Genomic DNA, 18020 nt, shown 5'->3' on the forward strand with positions numbered 1-18020 from the left:
TCTTTTTCAGACAGGGTCTCCCTGTAGCCCCAGCTGTCCTAGAACTCACTATGTAGACCAGGCTGGCCTTGAACTCACAGAGACCCACCTGCCTCTGCCTCCTGAGTGCTGAGATTAAAGGCGTGCGCCACCATGCCCAGCAAATTTTTTTTTAATTTTTTATTTATTTTTGGTCTTTTTGAGGCAGGGTCTTCCTGTAGCCCCAGCTGGCCTGGAACTCACTATGTAGGCCAGGCTGGCCTTGAACTCAGAGATTTACCTGTTCCTGCCTCCCAAGTGCTGGGATCAAAGGCCTGCACCACCATGCCTGACCCAGTAAAATTTTTTTTTAAAGCATGATCCAGCACTTGGGAGATAGAGGCAGAAGGATCAGGAATTCAAAGTCATCTTCTGTTATAGCCCCAGCCTTAAAAAGGGGACAGGGGGCTGAAGAGGCCACTCAGGAGTTAAAAGCACTTGCTGTTCTTCCAGAGGACTTGGGTTTGACTCCCAGCACACACATGGTGGCTCTGTTGTCCTCTTCCAGCCTTCATGGCACTACACACATACCAGTAAACATACTGGCCATCAAAACACTTGTACAAAGGGGTAGTGATGGACGTAGTGGCACAGGCCTTTGATCCCAGCACTCAAGAGTCAGAGGCAGGTTGGATCTTTATGAGTTTGAGGCCAGCCAGGGCTACATATTGAGACCCTGTCTCAAAAAAGAGGTGGGGTAGGGTTGAGGTGGGGGCTAGAGAGATGGTTCAGTGGTTGTGAACACTTGCCAGCATCCACATATGTGGCTCATGACTGTCTGTAAACTGCAGTTCTAGGGGTTCTGATGTCCTCTTCTGGCCTCTGAGGAAACTGTACACCTATGGTGTATGTACATACATGCAGGCAAAACAATTATAAAATAAAATTTTTTTTTTGTCTTTTTGAGACAGGGTCTCCCTGTAGCCCCAGCTGTCCTGGAACTCACTATGTAGACCAGGCTGGCCTGAACTCACAGAGATCTGCCTGTCTCTGCCTCCCGAGTGCTGGGATTAAAGGCATGCGCCACCACGCCCCGCCTAAAATAAATTTTTTAAAAAAAATTTTAAAGGAGATGGAGAGATGGCTCAGCGGTTAAGAACACTGGTTGTTCTTGCAGAAGACCCGGGTTCAAATCCCAGCACCCACATGGCAGCTAACAACTGTCCGTAACTCCAGTCCCAGGGGATCCAACAGCCTCTTCTGACCTCCGTGGGCATTGCACGACATGGTGCACTTACCTACATGCAGGCAATACATGCATACACATAAAAAAATAAATAATACCCGGGCATGGTGGTGCACGCCTTTTTTTTTTTAAAGTTAGGCTGTGCCTAGTGATACATACTTGTAATCCCAGCACTCCAGAGCCACAGGCAGAGGGACAGGAATTATAGTCCAGTTTGGATTACATGAGACTCTAGTCTCAAAGAAACAAAACAAAACAAATACCCCCTCCCCAATAACTTGTAATCCAGCACTCCAGAGGCTAAGGAGGATCAAAAATTCAAGGCCAGCCTGGGTTACATAGTAAGACCTGTCTCTAAAAATCAGAACAACAAAAATGCAAGGTACACTCATAAGGGCAACTGGGTATGACCTCATACATGATTGTGCAATGCTACTTTCCCCAGGGTGTACTATGGAATGGAACATCTTTGATCCCCCCACCTTTACTATTGTCCCCAAGATCTTTATAGAAAACTAACACCAGGATGTATGGTAGTAGCAGTAAGACAGAACAAGGTGGCTAAGGGTTTCTTGTTTTCTACAATATTCTAGGTCTTTTTCTGTCTTCCTAGGAAGTCTTTGCTGAGGCAAATCAGTTCTTATATTGCTATACTGGAATTTTGCTAGGGTTTTGAAAATTTTCTTCATCCTGCTCCTTTGCATTAGAGAACCAGTAGGGAAGTCAGTCTATAGGGATTGAGTTCTTTTAAAAAATGTTTTATTCATTATTTTTTATTATTTTTATATTTTTATGTGTATGAGTGTATTGCCTGCATGTAGGTAAGTGCACCCGTGTTGTGCAATGCCCTCGGAGGACAGAAGAGGCTGTCGGATCCCCTGGGACTGGAGTTACCAACAGTTGTTAGCTGCCATGTGGGTGCTGGGATTTGAACCCAGGTCTTCTGCAAGAACAGTCAGTGTTCTTAACCACTGAGTCATCTCTCCAGCCGATTGGGTTCTTTTTTAAGGTTTTCCCACTCCTCAGAGGTAAGGAGAAGGAAGCCTAGAACTGTTGTTGCTTGTATCTAATTGTAGCACACAAAAAGGAAGTAAGGGAGGGAAATCTCCTTTAACTGTCCAGCAATAAACTGATGATCCTGGGGCACTCACAACATAGGTATAGCAGAAACAAGAACCTTGGAGTCTTATGTGGCCTCCAAATGATGAGAGAATGAACTTTACTTCTTTTGATTCTGGAGTTTCCTGATTCTGAGGATGATGGAGAAAAGGCTGTCTGACTTGCTGACAAGTTCAGAGGACAAGGTAGACAGGGCTGCACATTTTCTTAGATTATCTCTAAAGCAGTCCCTCTAAAAAATGGCTGTGACTATTCAAACCTTTCATCCTGGCTATTTACAGAGTAAGAGGACAAAGGTTAGGGATGCTGATTCTATTGCCACTTAATTTGGCTGAATCTGGCCTGGGCCTGGGGCCCAGTGACTCAGGGAGAGGGTGGTGAGTTTCGAGGGAGCTGTGAGTCATAAGATGAGCACCATCGCAGGAGTTGGGTTCATTTCCTTTACTCTGGGCAGAAGCCCTTACCTAGGATGCTCTGCCTCCTTGAACAGAGCAGGGGCCTGTGAGCAGAGTGCTAGCTTGAGGGATGAGACAGCCTGACCTGAGAATAATGTAGAGCTACAGAGAATAAGATCTGAGTCCCTGAAATTAAAATATATCCTTATCTCCGGAGCCCTGTGATCTAACAAAGACAAAAAACATTAAAGAAAGGATACCATCTCTCAGAATGAATGGAGATAAGGTATGACTTTAGGTCTTTTTCTTCTGCTCTGGACTGTAGGGAGCCTCCTGGGTTGCAACAATCCCCTACTTTGGAGCTCTGCTTTGGAATGTGGGGAGAGATGAATGGGCTTGGGGATATTTAGGGTTGGGTTTGGTATGAAAAGAGTAGACTGACTTTAGGGGTTGAGCTGTGCCTATAAAAGCTCTGGCGCTTCCTATTAGTCTGCCTCAGAACAGGAAGGGTGGGGGAGGAGGGTTGAGAGGTAGTAGGCTTTAGCCTGAAGGGGTTAAATGGCAGGGCAGCTTTGCTTTGGACTTTTGCAGAAGAAGGGTTAAGGAGATGGGCGGGGCGCCATTGGGTAGGCCTGCCCTTATGTGGACCAATAGGCGTGCGCCCCTTGGAGAGGGCGTGACTCACGCCTGCGGTCGCTGAGAGGCTGGCCTCCTCTGGGCCAATGAGCACGGTTGTTGCCCTGGGGGTGTGGCCAGAGGGGGGCGTGGCGGCCGTGGTCGCAGCGGCGGGGGTGGCGGGGCTCTGGGCGGGGCGGGCGGCCCCATCAGCTGGTAGGAAATGGCCTGTGAGTCAGAGGGGCAGCGGAGTCTGCGGCGCGGAGCCGGGGCGGCCCCGGGGAGGGACTGTCGCGGGGAGGGGTACAGCAGCGGCTGGGGGGGCTGCGGACGCCAGAGTCCGCTAGTGTTGCACACGAAGCTGATCAGAGAAGAACCCAGCAGAGCAAGGCTCTCAGCCTAAGCCACCCTTTGTCTGGGTTGGGGGCCCCGAGGCAGGGAGGACTGGGGATCCAAGGGGAGGGGACGGGACGGGACGGAAGGGCCCGGAGCAGCGGCCACTGCAGCGGAGCCAATTTGGGAGCGGGGTGAGTGTGTGCTAGGGGGAAAGAGCAGATCTTCAAAGCTCCAGCAGGGTATGGGGCCTGTCCCAGGCTGTGAAGAGGAAAGGAGTGAGAACGAACCTGGGAGGCTAAGAAGGGGGTGGGGGATCGTCCAGAACAAGGAGTCCAGGAGCCAAGGTGAGTCTACCCGACTTAGTTTGGAGGGCTTGCTGAGGTCTACTCCCTCTCCATTATGGGTGAAGGGCTCTAGGCTAGGGGCCAGAAGGGTGGGTGAAAGCAGAGACTGACTTTCCTACTCACAGTGGTGGTCTGTGGGAACAGTCACCCTTGTATGTTGTGGACATGTGTGAGGACAAAACTGAGCAGCAAGCAGAAGGACTCCGCACAGAATGAAAGTGGCAGCACATGGATAGGAATTCTTCTTGTGAACCCTCTTAGTCAGTTTAAAAATTGGTATCTTTAATACTGAAGGAGAGGAAAGACTGAGCCTAGGTGCTCTTCCTATACCAGAACCTCTCCCACCTCCCAGGCCTAACAAGTATCTGAGAGTACAGACCCCATGGTATTCTGGGACTTGTTGTTTTAGCTGGCCTTGCTCCTTTGGCATGTTGGGAGCTGTAGTCCTTGGCAGCCAAAGCCTGGCACAGCTGCTTAATGCCAGCTGCTGCCCATCTCTTGCATGGAGGATGAGGTTTGGCATATCTTGGTTCTGCCCCATGAGTCAGCTTGAAGCCATGGTCCAAAGCTAGACTGGCTGTATGGCAGGGCAGGGAGGCTTACAGTGTCTTTTGACAGGGCAGGAACTAAGACAGCTCTAGGTTAATGAGAAGATGCTAGGCACGCTGGGGTCAAGTAGGGCATGGCGTCATCACCTAGCTTCCTCCAGGCAGTGGCTCAAAAGGGCAACTTGAATGACCTGGAAATTGGGACTCTAAGGAAAAGGCCCTTCTTGAACTTGTAAGGTTTGGGTGGAGACTAGGAGGGGTAGAAGTGAGGACAGGTTGTACCCTCAGACAACACTGTCCTTTCCAGCCACCCCACCCACCACAAAGGACCAGAATTTTCTTAGGGATTTTGGTTCTAAAGAGGGCCAGTTGAAATGGGAAAGTATGGACTGCAATGATGGGAATAATTGTTATAGAAATGTGTCTCTGCCTCCCACCACCACATCTGCTGTTGAAATTCTCCCTGTGCAATTAATCTCTCTGCTTCTCATCTGCACTGTCAGGACTGCTGCCCAGATCACTAGGGCTTGCAGTCACTTTATCTGAGCCTTGTTATGTGATTTCTCCTGTGCTTGGAATTGGGCAGAGAAAGAAACACAGACCTCTTCTCTGATCCCAAGTGAACAGAAATATCACCGGGTTACTAGAGGGAGTGACACTGTCATCTAGAAGTGTCAGAAGAGATATATTTTGTTCTGGGTTGAAGAGCAAACCTTTTGGAAGGGGCGGCCTGTGGCTAGCCAAGGATAAGGAGTAGAGCTTGGGTAGGCATATAAAGGATGTTTCTTGAATGGGAAAGAGTACTGTTTTGTTTGGTTGGGGTTTGTTTTTTTCTTTTTGTGAGATAGGGTCTTATATAGTCCAGGCTCACCTTGAACTCTGTAAGGCTGAACACCTGGTTCTCTTACTTAGATTGCAGGTTTGTGCCACCATGCCCAACCTTGTTTTTTGTGGTTTTGTTTTTGAGGCAGGATCTCATAAAATTAGTTAATCTGGTATTAAATTCAAGATACTTCTGCCTCAGCCTCTAGCATTATAAAGTAAGCCCACTCGCCTGGCTAAAGGGCACTGTGGGTAGGTAGTGAGGCAGCACAGACTTCTGACCAAATAAGGCTGACTGTGGAGGCAGCTGGCCTTCAACTTGACAATGTCATCACTCTAATTGGTTTATGATGGTGGACTGGTCCATGAAGATCATTTTGTGTCCTGACAGGAAAGCAATGGTTTAGGTTTTTTAGGTATTGGTTGTACACTGGGGGAGGGGAAGGAACAGAGAGATACTCTAGTTGTTTCCAGTTGACTGCCTGCTGCTTCCTTATCGCTAGTTTGCAGGGCCTTGGGGGAGGGGTGAGACCTAGAAAGTGCCTCTGACAGTGTTTCCTCCTCCCACCACTTGTTTTTGGTTAGATTTGTTGTCTCTTGTTAAAAAGCCTGATTGCTGGGGGCAGTTGGGAGTTCAAGGATGAAGGACTGGCTTGGAGCTGACTTGAGGTTTGTACCTCCGAGGAGTATATGATGGGGTGTGACTGTGTAAGACCTCTGCCCTTAGCACTCTGGGTGGCACTTGCCCCTCTGGAAATAGGCATATGGGAAGGAGTTGTGCAACTGGGTAGCCTTGAGTAAGAAAGGTCAATTACTATCCCATCCACCTGCTAGCTGGTGTGGTATCTTGGATTGTGGGGGCATCTCATCCCCCTTTTATCAGGACCGGTTCCGAAGATGGTGTCCCTGACATATGGTCCATCCTGCCTCAACTCATTTCTCACATCCTTACTGCATTCAGCCAAGCCCTGCCTCTCTCTGACTCCTCAGGTAGCCTGACTCTGCTCTGTGGGCCCTGGATCTTGATCCTGCCCCTTCTGTTTCTGAAAGAGCTGGTCACAAGGGAGGAGGATGTCCTGCCTGGAGTAGTATGTGCTACTAACCCATATTAGGGGAGGGATTTTTCATTGCCTATAGGGATCCTGCCTTATATTTTCTCTTTTCTCCCCAGGGTCCAGCTGAGCCCAGGAGCTGCACGGAATGGTGGCAGTCACCTTGCCAGTGCAGCAGGCATGGACCAGACTGCAAGCTAGAGGAGCAAGGCATCAGACAGGAAAAGGCGACACACGCCTAGGCTTGAGGCCTCTTCATCGGAGTAAGTTCCCAGAAGAAGAAGGGGGTGGCAAGTCCAGTAAGAATCCTGAGCTAAATATGTACCCCTCTCAGGAGTTCTAAGAGTAGCCTCTGAATTCCTTCCATTAATCAATCCAGGGATTTGGATATCTTTACCTCCAGGAACCATTCAAGGTCACCTGTTAAGGCAAGGGGAGGGTCTGAAATGCAGCTAGAAGAAAGAAGAGTCATTGAGTCCCCTGATCACATTTTCTTCTTTTCTGCAGATGTCCCCAGGCCCCCCAGCCCAGGCCCAGCATAAAGGCCGTGGGGGGGGCCCCCCCTGACCCAAGGAGGGGCTTCATGCGCCACGTGCAGGAGCCGTCTCCATCCTCAGAGCCAGAGGCTGGCCCATCACAGCCTCCAGCCAGACAGGGGGCCCTTCAGGGTGGCCTGCTCATGGGCTACAGCCCAGCAGGGGGGGCTACAAACCCCGGGGTCTACCAGGTATCCATCTTTTCCCCTCCAGCTGGTGCCTCTGAGCCTCATAGGGTTCTGAAGCGGCCAGCTTCCACTGAGAGTCCCCGGGAGCTGAAGAGAGGTCCTGGGCTGGGGAACAGAGAGGGACTACCCCCCGAAGAACCATCTACTGTGGGGCTACTAAGCCCAGAGGGACTGGGACTAGGACTGGGTGTGGCCAGCCAGCATTTCTCCCATCATGGCCTCTGTGTTGTGGAACGGGGAGGTAGTGCTACCTCACCTTGGACTTCAGGGGCCCAGAGTCCCTCCTGGCCCCCATCAAATGCTTCCTGCAATACTTTGCACACCAGAGACTGGGCTATTCCAGATCAAGGAGGACAGGGGTACCTGGGGCAGTCTCCGGGGCCAGCCCCCTCAGGCCAGCTGCACACACTTGACACTGATTTGCACAATCTTGCACAAATAGGGGGTAAAAGCCCAGTGGCCAGGGTGGGCAATGGGAGCAGCCCCTGGCCTAGGGAATCCCCTGGCACTGCCAATGGGCACAGTCCCGAGCACACCCCCCCTGGCCCTGGACCTCCAGGCCCCTGCCCCACCAAGCGAAGGCTGCTGCCTGCTGGAGAAGCCCCAGATGTCAGCTCTGAGGATGAGGGGCCAGCCCCTCGGAGGCGCCGGGGAACCCTGGGCCACCCTCTTGCTGCCAACAGTTCTGATGCCAAAGCCACACCTTTCTGGAGCCACCTGCTGCCTGGGCCCAAGGAACCTGTTTTGGTAAGCCAGGGGACAAACTTAGCTACTCTTTTTTTTTTTTTTTAACTTTCTCCCCAGATAGGGTCTTATGTATTCCAGGCTGGCCTATGTAGCTGAGGATGACCTCTCATCCTTCTGCCTCCTCCACCTTCTAAGTGCAATGCTGGGATTATAAAAAGCATGTCCTACTACACCTGTTTTTTATGGTGGTGTGGATTGAACCTGGAGTTTTGGGCATGCTACCAATTGAGATATATCTATAGTCTTCTGGTTTTGTTTTGTCTTTTTGAGACAGGGTCTCTCTGTAGCCCCAGCTGGCCTGGAACTCATTATGTAGACCCACCTGGCCTTGATCTCAGAGACATCCACCTGCCTCTGCCTCCCAAGTGCTGGGATTAAAGGCATGTGCCACCACACCGGGCTCCAGAGATGTGTTTTTGAGAACTTGTGGTGAATCCTTGGCCCAGAATACACCTGGCCTCCATCCATTCTCTTTTTCTAATCTTTTCTCTCCATAGGACCCAACAGACTGCAGTTCCATGGGGCAGAGGCTGAAAGGTGCCCGTCGCCTGAAGCTGTAAGTGACTAGTTTCTCCCTCTACCCTGTACTCGAAAGTGAAGGCAGGAGTCTGTAATCTTTCCAGCATTATAGTAGGGGAGCCCAAGGACTGGAAACAGGAATACCCAGAATACTCCAGCCAACCCACCATGTGTCCATTCTCCTACCAGGAGCTCCCTTCGAAGCCTCCGGAAGGGGCCAGGCCTGCTGAGCACCCCCAGTGCCTCCCCCATTCCTACCCCTGCTGCCAGCCGTACCCTGCTGGGCAACTTTGAGGTAATTCCTCTTGGGCTTTATGATTGAGGATTCCTGGGAGGAATGGTTTTGGGTTTATTTGTTTTGAGACAGGATCTTACTATGTAACCCTGGCTGGTCTGGAGCTCATTCTATAGACCAGAAGACTAGCCTGCAATTTACAGAGATCTACCTGTCTCTGCCTCTGGAGTGCTGGGATTAAAGGCGTCTGCCACCACACCCAGCTCTTGGGAGGAATGGGATGCTGGAATGGGGCTCAGATGAATAGGAAAAGAAGCAGCATCACTCTCAAAATATGTCTACCCCACCCTAACACCAGGAGTCGTTACTTCGAGGACGCTTTGCACCATCCGGCCACATTGAAGGTTTTACTGCAGAGATTGGAGCCAGTGGGTCTTACTGCCCCCAGCATGTCACACTGCCTGTCACTGTCACCTTCTTTGATGTTTCTGAGCAAAATGCCCCGGCCCCCTTCTTGGTATGATGTAATCTCAAAATTGCCTCTGAGGGATTAGGGGCAGAGGGAGTAGCAAAAGGTATTTGTTTTTCACCAAAGAGTGAGTCAGGGTCAGGTGAGCAAAATTCTAGTATGGGGTAGGAACAAGTCCAAGGTGACAGACTGTAGAGATTCAGCATTTAGTGTTCAGGACTTTCCTAGTTCTACCTGGTTAATGGTTCTTGATCTTCCTAGGGTGTTGTGGACCTGAATCCCTTGGGGAGGAAGGGTTACAGTGTGCCCAAGATGGGCACCATCCAAGTGGTGAGTTTGCCCTAAGGGAGTGGGTGTGGGAAGAGAGGAAAAACCAGGCCCTAGGCCCTACCAACCTTGATTGTCCTGCCTCCCAGACCTTATTTAACCCCAATCAGACTGTGGTGAAGATGTTCCTTGTGACCTTTGATTTCTCGGACATGCCTGCTGCCCACATAACCTTCCTGCGCCATCGCCTCTTTTTGGTGCCTGTGGGTGAAGAGGGAAATGCTAGCCCCACCCACCGCCTCCTTTGCTACTTGCTGCACCTCAGGTGAGGAAAGAACCCTGGGAGAGCTGAGGAGGCTCGGGTATCTGTCCTCTCCCTAAACAGGATCTCTCCCTTCTTCTCTACTGTCTGGATACTTACTTGGATCACACTGTCTTCCCCCAGGTTCCGGAGCTCCCGCTCAGGCCGCTTAAGCCTGCATGGAGATATCCGCCTGCTTTTTTCCCGCCGGAGCCTGGAGCTGGACACAGGGCTCCCCTATGAACTGCAGGCTGTGACTGAGGCCCCCCATAATCCACGTTATTCACCTTTGCCCTGATTGCCAGCATTCTGAACCTAGATGGGCCAAAAGCTCGCCTATTCCGTTCCATCCTGGACAGGGTAAACAGTGGAGAAATGGCGAGAGCCCCCTTAGGTTTGAATTAAAGTCCTCGCCATGCTCATACCCAAATCCATCATTTGGGTGTTTAAAGCTTCTGATCCTTCCATATCCTGTCTACTCTGGGTACTCCATGTGCCTGTCCCCTCCCTTTGAGTTTCCCAGGCCAGCTTGGGTAGTAGGGAGGAACCAGAGCTACCCTGAGATTGTCCCATGTACCCAGGCAAGTCATGCCAGTGTTGCCTCCCTGTCCTGGGCAGGGGCCACTTATTATTTTATTTATTTTTAATTTATAATTTATTCAAATTGGATTGCCTTGGTAACCTCCCAAACCTGATAATTGGCATCACCCTACTCTCAGATATTGCTCCAACCTCTCAGGACTTGAAGAGGTTGATGTTGGGGGGAGGGGAGAACTGCTTTCCTTTGTCTAGGGGCAGAGGGTTTATGGCAGAGGGACTGAGTCACTAGCCAAAGACTCAGCTTCCCTTGTTCTTCCCTATTTCCTTTACCTCCCCTATCCTCTGACCCATCTTTGAAAGCCAATTTGTGTGTGTGTATGTGTGTGTGTGTGTGTTGCACAAACTTGTTTGTGTGGGATATTGTGAGAGAGAAAGTGCATGTATGCACACACACAGGGGTTAAACACCCCTCACCTAGGGCTTCAGACTCAGTTGTCCCTCTCCTCTTGCCTGTGTCTCCTTACTTTGGGGTCCTGACTGAGGAAGGTTTCCAGGGACAGAGTCAGGGCTAAGGATTGGGGTGCCTCCTCTCACCTGGCCAGACTCTGACCCACCTACCTCAGCTGGGATGAGGGGCACCCCTCAAACTCAGTCATGTGGTTCCCAACTACCCCATTCTCCACTCCAGACTCTGACTCAGCCTCAGCCCTTAACTCTCGGGGCTTGGCAGAGGGGAACAAGCATTTGCTGAAACTTGAAAAAACAAAACAAAAACAGGAAAAATTGTACCTGGTACATTTTTTTTAGAAAAAAAATTAAAAAGAATAAATTCTTGTTTGGAGACTTGAACTAAGGTCTACTTTCTTCTCTGTTAGAGGATGTGTGAATGGATATGGAGGGTCTAATTGGAGCTAGGACTCTGCTCTTTCTGAAGAGGTAGCAGCAGGCTGGAACTCTTGAAATCTTAGGCTAGGTCAGGTGGATTATTGGAGCATGATCTTATTCTTTTTAAGATAGTAAAGGTGCTGGGTTCAGCGATAGATAAAAACTAAACTCTGAGGAGCTGAATTCTTATACTGGATCTGTAAATGTCTTTAGCCTCTCAGAACTTCAGTGTCTTTATATGTAAAATAAGAATGATGATGATGATACAGACCTCTTAAAGAATGTGCCAGAGAGAGCACCAGCGACCATGCAAGGTGACATGCTCTGGATAAAAAGGTTGAGGCTCTTTGATGGACTCTGTATGTAAAGGGACTAGACCTGACCGAAGATGTGGAAAAGAGCTGTTGATGCCTTGGGAGAAAGGAAAGAAGGGAGGGGGAAATCTTAGCTTAATCCTCAGGCAGTTAGGCCTAGTTACCATGGCAACAGGAATGGGGTCAGTTCCCAGTGGGAGGGCTGGGCACAACAGCATGACTACCAGAGAAAGTCACTGGAAACCATGGCAACGAGTCAGCGCCAATTCACTGGTCGTTATGGTGACTGATGGAGGCAACTGTATGAGCTGGAAAGTAAACTGAGTCACAAGTATAAAGTACTCGGTGGGAGGTGTTTCTGGGCCATTTGCAGGCCGAATATTGCCTCCGTTCCTACCACCCTGCCCAAGATCTTGGTTCTCTAGAACCAGAAGAAGCCTTGGGCCCCGGGCTCTGTCTTCAGCATCTACGTTTCCCAGGGAACGGTTTGACGCGCACACACCCGAGTAACGCGGATTGGTTGAGTGTGGAATGGAGGAAGAGACGCCGGAAGTACGTTGGGGGGCGTGGACCGGCAGAAGGAAAGGCTCCGGTTTCGGCTAGCGAGGCCGCTCTGCCCCGCGTCTTGTTGGTTCCGGAGGAGGTCGCTGAGGCTTTAGGAAATGCTGGCGCGCGCGGCGCGGGGCACGGGAGCCCTTTTGCTGAGGGTGAGAGCGAGGCACCCTTCTTCCGAGGGTCGGGACAGAGGTCACCTGGGCCCTCGGCTGGGACGGGACGGGATTCCAACTTTGCGAAAGGACTGGGGTCAGAGATCATGGGCCCCTCGTGAGTCCGTCTCCGGGGACCCTGGAGGGTCGCGATTTGGGGGATGCCCTCGGGATGGAGGGGTGGGGTGCTGCGCGGCCGGTATCTCAGCCCCCTCTATCTTTCTCCAGGGCTCTGTGCAGGCTCCGCGCCGTGCCTCCTCCGGGTTGCCCCGAAACACCGTGGTACTGTTTGTTCCTCAGCAGGAGGCCTGGGTGGTGGAGCGAATGGGCCGCTTCCACCGGATCTTGGAACCTGTGAGAACCCCTTCTGTCTACCTCCAGCCACCAAATGTTCAGATTTTACACTCTTAACGGTAGTGGGACCTCCTTGGAGCCTGTTTGCAGCGTTGGCCCTGGACTCCTGGGGCCAGTCCTGTCAGGGCCCAGTCTCCTATCATCACACCCTTGTTGCCTCCCTTTCCTATTACCCTAGTATCCTACAGGCTCCTTCCTTACTACGACCCAATCTCTCTGTTCCACCTGTCTGCCTGGAGATGGCTATTCTTGCTGGCTCTCATTCTGTTGACATTCAGAGGCCTAGCCTTTCTGTCATTCTTGTGCCTTAGATTTCTCTATCAGTGACACCCTATGCCTTGAGGACATCTCTTAGTAGGAGCTACTGCTTTTCTGGGCATGTTCCATATGTGGCTTGGTGCTTATTCCAGGCCTAGCTTAGATCTCAAGTTTATCACTCCCATTCTTCTGAGGACCTATGACTCCTCTTCCCAGGGTTTGAACGTCCTCATCCCAGTGTTAGACCGGATCCGATACGTGCAAAGTCTCAAGGAAATTGTCATCAACGTGCCTGAGCAGTCGGCTGTGACTCTTGGTGAGGGATACAGGGTGGCAGGGGCGCTCTGAGCTTTCAGGATGTGTTTGCTATAGATCATGGCTTAGGAGAAAGAGTTGGTTGGGACCTAAAGTCCTGACCTCCCTCCTTTTCTCTCTTGTTTTTTTTTGCTCCTGCAGACAATGTAACTTTGCAAATAGATGGAGTCCTTTACCTGCGTATTATGGATCCTTACAAGGTAGATGCCCAGTGCTTTCTTCAGCTTTCTGAATCGCTCCTTATTGAAATATTGCATTCGGGTTTCTTATGCTATCATGCCCCTTTCAGGCAAGTTATGGTGTGGAGGACCCCGAGTATGCTGTCACCCAGCTAGCTCAAACAACTATGAGATCAGAGCTTGGCAAGCTCTCTCTGGACAAAGTTTTCCGGGTAAGCAGATCTGGGCTTGAATTAGGGTCTGAGGACACATGGTTTGTCCTGTCAAGTCTTTTCTGGGGATTAAGATTAGTCTCAGGCCCTTCTCAGTTTAGGCACCCTCTATGTTGACTTGTGCTGCTCACATTTCTCTTACTGTAGGAGCGGGAGTCCTTGAATGCCAACATTGTGGATGCCATCAACCAGGCTGCTGACTGCTGGGGTATTCGCTGCCTGCGTTATGAGATAAAGGATATCCATGTGCCACCCCGGGTGAAAGAGTCCATGCAGATGCAGGTAGGGAAAAGAACTGCTGTGTATTCTAATCCCAGTGGAACTGGACTCCCCTACAGTGATAAATAAAGCTGTAGGTCTTAGTTAGAGTTTCCCCTGGTTTCTTGTTCATGAGGGTTGTTGGGGCTCCAGGTAGAGGCAGAGCGGCGGAAACGGGCCACAGTTCTAGAGTCTGAAGGGACCCGTGAGTCAGCCATCAATGTGGCAGAAGGGAAGAAACAGGCCCAGATCCTGGCATCTGAAGCAGAAAAGGCTGAACAAATAAATCAGGCGGCAGGTGAGCAGAGGGTAGAGGCTGAGGGAGGAGTAGGGTACTGGTCTTTGAAGATTAGTGCTGGGACAGGAGCTTCGGAGTACTCTGATTTCATGGCTCCAACTATCTTTTTGTTCCAGGAGAGGCCAGTGCAGTTCTGGCCAAGGCCAAGGCCAAGGCTGAAGCTATTCGAATCCTGGCTGCAGCTCTAACTCAACATGTGAGAGGCTTGTGGGTGGGAATGGGGGCTAGAAATAAATTGTGGAGAGTTCCTGACATCATGGGCTCCATTAGACAGATTACATGAGCTTTTTGTTATGATTTATATACCCTCTTTGTGGGAACCTGACCTTTGTCCGCCCTTGCCAAATCTGTGGTCTGATTTGATTCCCCTGTGACAACAGAATGGCGATGCAGCAGCTTCATTGACTGTGGCTGAGCAGTATGTCAGCGCATTCTCCAAACTTGCCAAGGATTCCAACACAATCCTACTGCCTTCTAATCCCAGCGATGTCACCAGTATGGTGGCTCAGGTTAGATATCTTTGGGGAAGAACACACAGTAGCATTGCTAGGGGCTAAGACCCACCCATTCGTCAACACTTGTACACCTAGAGGTCTTCAGAGTGCTTTGGCCCTAGACTTCCATTCATTGCCTGTAGAGATTCTAAGAGTGAAATACTTCCCTTCAGATAAAACAGCTCTTAACTTTCCTTCTATAGATAAATGTGTCAGTGTCCTGAGTATGTTTGTTGGATAGTAAGATTCTTAAAGTTGACTGTAAACCTTCTAAGACCAAGCTTGAAAAAACAAGGGGCTGGTTTGATGATGTATGCTTGTAATGTCAGCATTCAGGAGAGGCAGGAAGATCACAAATTAGAAGCTAGACTGGGCTACATGAGACCCTGTCTCAAAAAGAAAAAAGGAGGGCGGGAGGGAGGGAGAAAGGGAGGGAGGGAAAGAGAGAAAGAAAGGCTGTTTGGGGCTGGAGAGATGGTTCAGTGATTAAGAGCACTGACTGCTCTTGCAGAGTACCCAGGTTTGATTCCCAGCACCCACATGGCAGCTAACAAGCCCCTATAATTCCAGTTCCAGGGGAATCTGACACTCTCCTCTGACCTCTATGGGCATTACACAACACAGGTACACAGCAAAGGTATCCTCATGTTACTTTTTTTCTCTCTCTATCCCTCTCCTCAGGCCATGGGTGTATATGGGGCCCTCACCAAAGCCCCAGTGTCAGGAGTCCAGAACTCAGTCTCCAGCGGGAGCAGCAGAGATGTCCAGGGCACAGATGCAGGTCTTGAGGAACTGGATCGAGTCAAGCTCAGTTAGTGAAGATGGCTTGGCCAGGGAGTCTGGGGACAAGGAACACCACTCTTGGATTCTGTCCCTCGCCTTACTGCCAAGATTCTAGTTTTTATTTTTTTATTTGAACTTACTAATCATGTAATAAACTTACCCATGGCAAATTGGAAATTGTCCTCTTTGATTGGGGAATGAAACTAGGAAAATCACTGGTGTTTCTTTGGATGTCCACTTCCAGTCTTGTTAGGTGTTGGGAGCTGATCTTCCATGAGCAAGAGTGAACATGTAAAGTGAGTTCATCCTTTCTTTCTTCAAGAGAACCCAGCAGGGAGGGGATCTATGTCTGCTCTTGCAGAGGACCTAGGTTCCATTCCCAGCACCCACATGGTGGCTAACAGCCATCTATATATCCAGTTTTAGGGGATCTGATGCTCTCCTCTGACCTCCATGGGCATTGCATGCACTGGTGCACTTAGAAGTAGGCATACAAAAAACATTCATAAAGGGGCTGGAGAGATGGCTCAGCGGTTAAGAGCACTGACTGCTCTTGCAGAGGACCCGGGTTCGATTCTCAGCACCCACATGGTGGCTACAAACCATCCTTAACTCAAGTTCCAGGGGAATCTGAAGCCCTCTTCTGATCTCCACAGCATTGCACGACATGGGTGCACTCACATGCAGGCAATACACTCGTATACATAAAAAAAATTTAAAAAACATTCATAAAATAAAAATAGGGTGTGGTGGCGCATGTCCGTGGTCTTGGCACTTGGGAGGCAAAGACAGGCAGATCTCTGTGAGATCAAGGCCAGCCTGGTCTACATAGTGAGTTCCAGGACAACTGGGGCTATAGGGAGACCCTGTCTCAAAAAGACCAAAAAATAAATAAATAATAAAAATAATTAAAATTTTAAAAAGAGTAATCAGCAGCGTAGACAGACTAACAACATGGCTGCCGAACTACTGGGGAGTGCAGTCCTGTTTCTGCTAAGTGATGATGTATGTCCAAGGTAGGTATATGAAGGAACCATTGGAAAAGAGGATTGCCCTGGCAGGGTGGTACTGCTAAGTGCTTTAAGGGTCTTAAGGGGCTGAGGGGATTTCTCATTCATTTAAAACCTTTACTGCTGGGCATGGTGATAAATGCCTTTAATCTCAGAACTCAGGAGCGGGAGGCAGGTGGGATCTTTGTGAGTTTGAGGCCAGCCTGGTCTACATTGCAAGTTCTAGGCCAGTTGGGGCTACAAAGAGACCCTGTCTCAAAAAGAAAAGAAATTACGATGTACCAAATTGAATAATAAGATACAATTGGGTTTTATGAAAGCAATTGAGAGCTGGTCATGGTGGTGTATACCTGTAATCCCAACACTTGGGACCTAAAGCAGGAGGATTGTAAATTCAAGGCCAGCTTGGAGTACATAGTGAGACCTTGTTGCAAAGCAGCAACAATAAAATTGAACCTCAGTGGTGTGTCTGCTTTCAGAGTCCAAGGTCAGGTATGGAATAAAAGGAAGCACACAGTGATAGAAAGTCATAAATGGAGCAAGAAAGATGGCTCAGTGGGTACATTCTCTTGCAAGCCTGATGACCCGAGTTCAGTCTCTGGAACTCATGTAAAAGAAGGAAAGAACCAACACCCAAAGTTGTCCTTTAACCACACATACACCATGGCACGCGCACATGCACATTATACAATTTTTTAAAAATATTTTTTATACGTACAAGTGTATTGCCTGCATGTATGTGAGTACATCCATGTCCTGCAATGCCGTGGAGGTCAGCAGAGGGCATCAGATTTCCCTGGAACTGGAATTAATGACAGTTCTTAGCCACCATATGGGTACTGGGAATCGAACTCGGGTCCTCTGCAAGACCAGTCAGTGCTCTTAACCGCTGAGCCATCTCTCTAGCCCCACAATTTTTTTTGTCATAAATATTCTGATGGAAGATCTGTAATAAATTGAGAGTTCCAAGAAATCTCACTAATAATTATACTTGAGTTTGGATATCAAGGAGGAGAGAGTGACCCATTCTGAAAGTGAAGCTGTCAGGAGCTTATACCCAGAGGCAGAACATATTTAGCTTACAAACACGAGCAAAGAACTGCTGTGGCGGGAACAGAGTTCAGAAGCAAAGAACTGGCAGCTAGACAAACTTTGGGGCGAGAAGCTAATGTGTAAATTTGTAGAACTCTTGTATGGGTCCCACATTTACTAAGAATCAAAAGAAAGGGTTTTGTTTTTTATTGTTGGAGTTTGTTTGTTCATTTTTACTACTGAAATACAATTCACATACCATACAACTTAATCATTTTGTGTCATGAGATGGGTTCTCTAATTGTAGCCCAGGCTGGCCTTACACTTGATATCCAGCTGCCTTAGCCTCCCCAAGGGCTGAAATTATAGGCATGGGCCACCATACTCAGCCAACTTACCCATTTTATGTTATACTTTTATTTAGTTAGGTAGCTAGTTCTTGTTGTTTATGAGATAGTGTCTTATATATCCTAGGCTGACCTCAAACTAGCTATCTAGCCAAGAATGACCTTGAACTTCTGATCTTCCTACCTTCACCTCCCAAGTGCCAGTATTACAGATATGTGCAATCATGCCAGGTTTTGTGCTGTGCTGGGGATCTGATCCAGGGTTTCATGCATGCTAGGCAAGCACTCTGAAAACTGAACTACATCCTTACTCCCTAACCCATTTTAAAGGTAAAAT

At 49.4% G+C, this 18020-nt stretch overlaps 2 protein-coding genes across 14 annotated transcripts in view; both read left to right on the plus strand.

Moving 5' to 3' along the window:
* Fam214b (family with sequence similarity 214 member B) overlaps window positions 1-11086 on the plus strand; it is a 14429-nt gene extending 3343 nt beyond the window's left edge. For 3 of the 13 annotated variants that reach the window (XM_008842396.3, XM_008842398.3, XM_029567966.1), the window contains 8 exons: window positions 6555-6698; window positions 6943-7906; window positions 8404-8462; window positions 8615-8720; window positions 9019-9177; window positions 9391-9459; window positions 9546-9721; window positions 9842-11086. In XM_008842396.3, the coding sequence (XP_008840618.1) occupies window positions 7019-7906; window positions 8404-8462; window positions 8615-8720; window positions 9019-9177; window positions 9391-9459; window positions 9546-9721; window positions 9842-9995 (1611 nt within the window). In that variant the 5' untranslated portion in view covers window positions 6555-6698; window positions 6943-7018 and the 3' untranslated portion in view covers window positions 9996-11086. The other 10 variants (XM_029567968.1, XM_029567969.1, XM_029567967.1 and 7 more) reach the window with 10 other exon arrangements.
* An 897-nt stretch (window positions 11087-11983) lies between these two features.
* On the plus strand, window positions 11984-15471 carry Stoml2 (stomatin like 2). Its single transcript, XM_008842402.2, has 10 exons — window positions 11984-12143; window positions 12372-12497; window positions 12972-13071; window positions 13212-13270; window positions 13360-13461; window positions 13609-13743; window positions 13873-14017; window positions 14134-14213; window positions 14398-14526; window positions 15193-15471. The coding sequence occupies exons 1-10, from the start codon at window positions 12099-12101 to the stop codon at window positions 15325-15327; spliced, it is 1056 nt and encodes a 351-aa protein (XP_008840624.1). The 5' UTR covers window positions 11984-12098; the 3' UTR covers window positions 15328-15471.
* Window positions 15472-18020: the final 2549 nt, after the last annotated feature.

This window comes from Nannospalax galili, unplaced genomic scaffold (assembly GCF_000622305.1).
Source record: "Nannospalax galili isolate Female #2095 unplaced genomic scaffold, S.galili_v1.0 scaffold341, whole genome shotgun sequence".
NCBI lineage: Eukaryota > Metazoa > Chordata > Mammalia > Rodentia > Spalacidae > Nannospalax > Nannospalax galili.

Excerpts from the sequence above, each read along its gene's own strand:
- Stoml2 (XM_008842402.2), top strand. The coding sequence starts at position 12,099 with ATGCTGGCGCGCGCGGCGCGGGGCACGGGAGCCCTTTTGCTGAGG. Across the intron at positions 12,498-12,971 it reads TCCACCGGATCTTGGAACCT|GGTTTGAACGTCCTCATCCC; the intron begins GTGAGAACCCCT and ends TCCTCTTCCCAG. Across the intron at positions 14,018-14,133 it reads ACAAATAAATCAGGCGGCAG|GAGAGGCCAGTGCAGTTCTG; the intron begins GTGAGCAGAGGG and ends TTTTTGTTCCAG.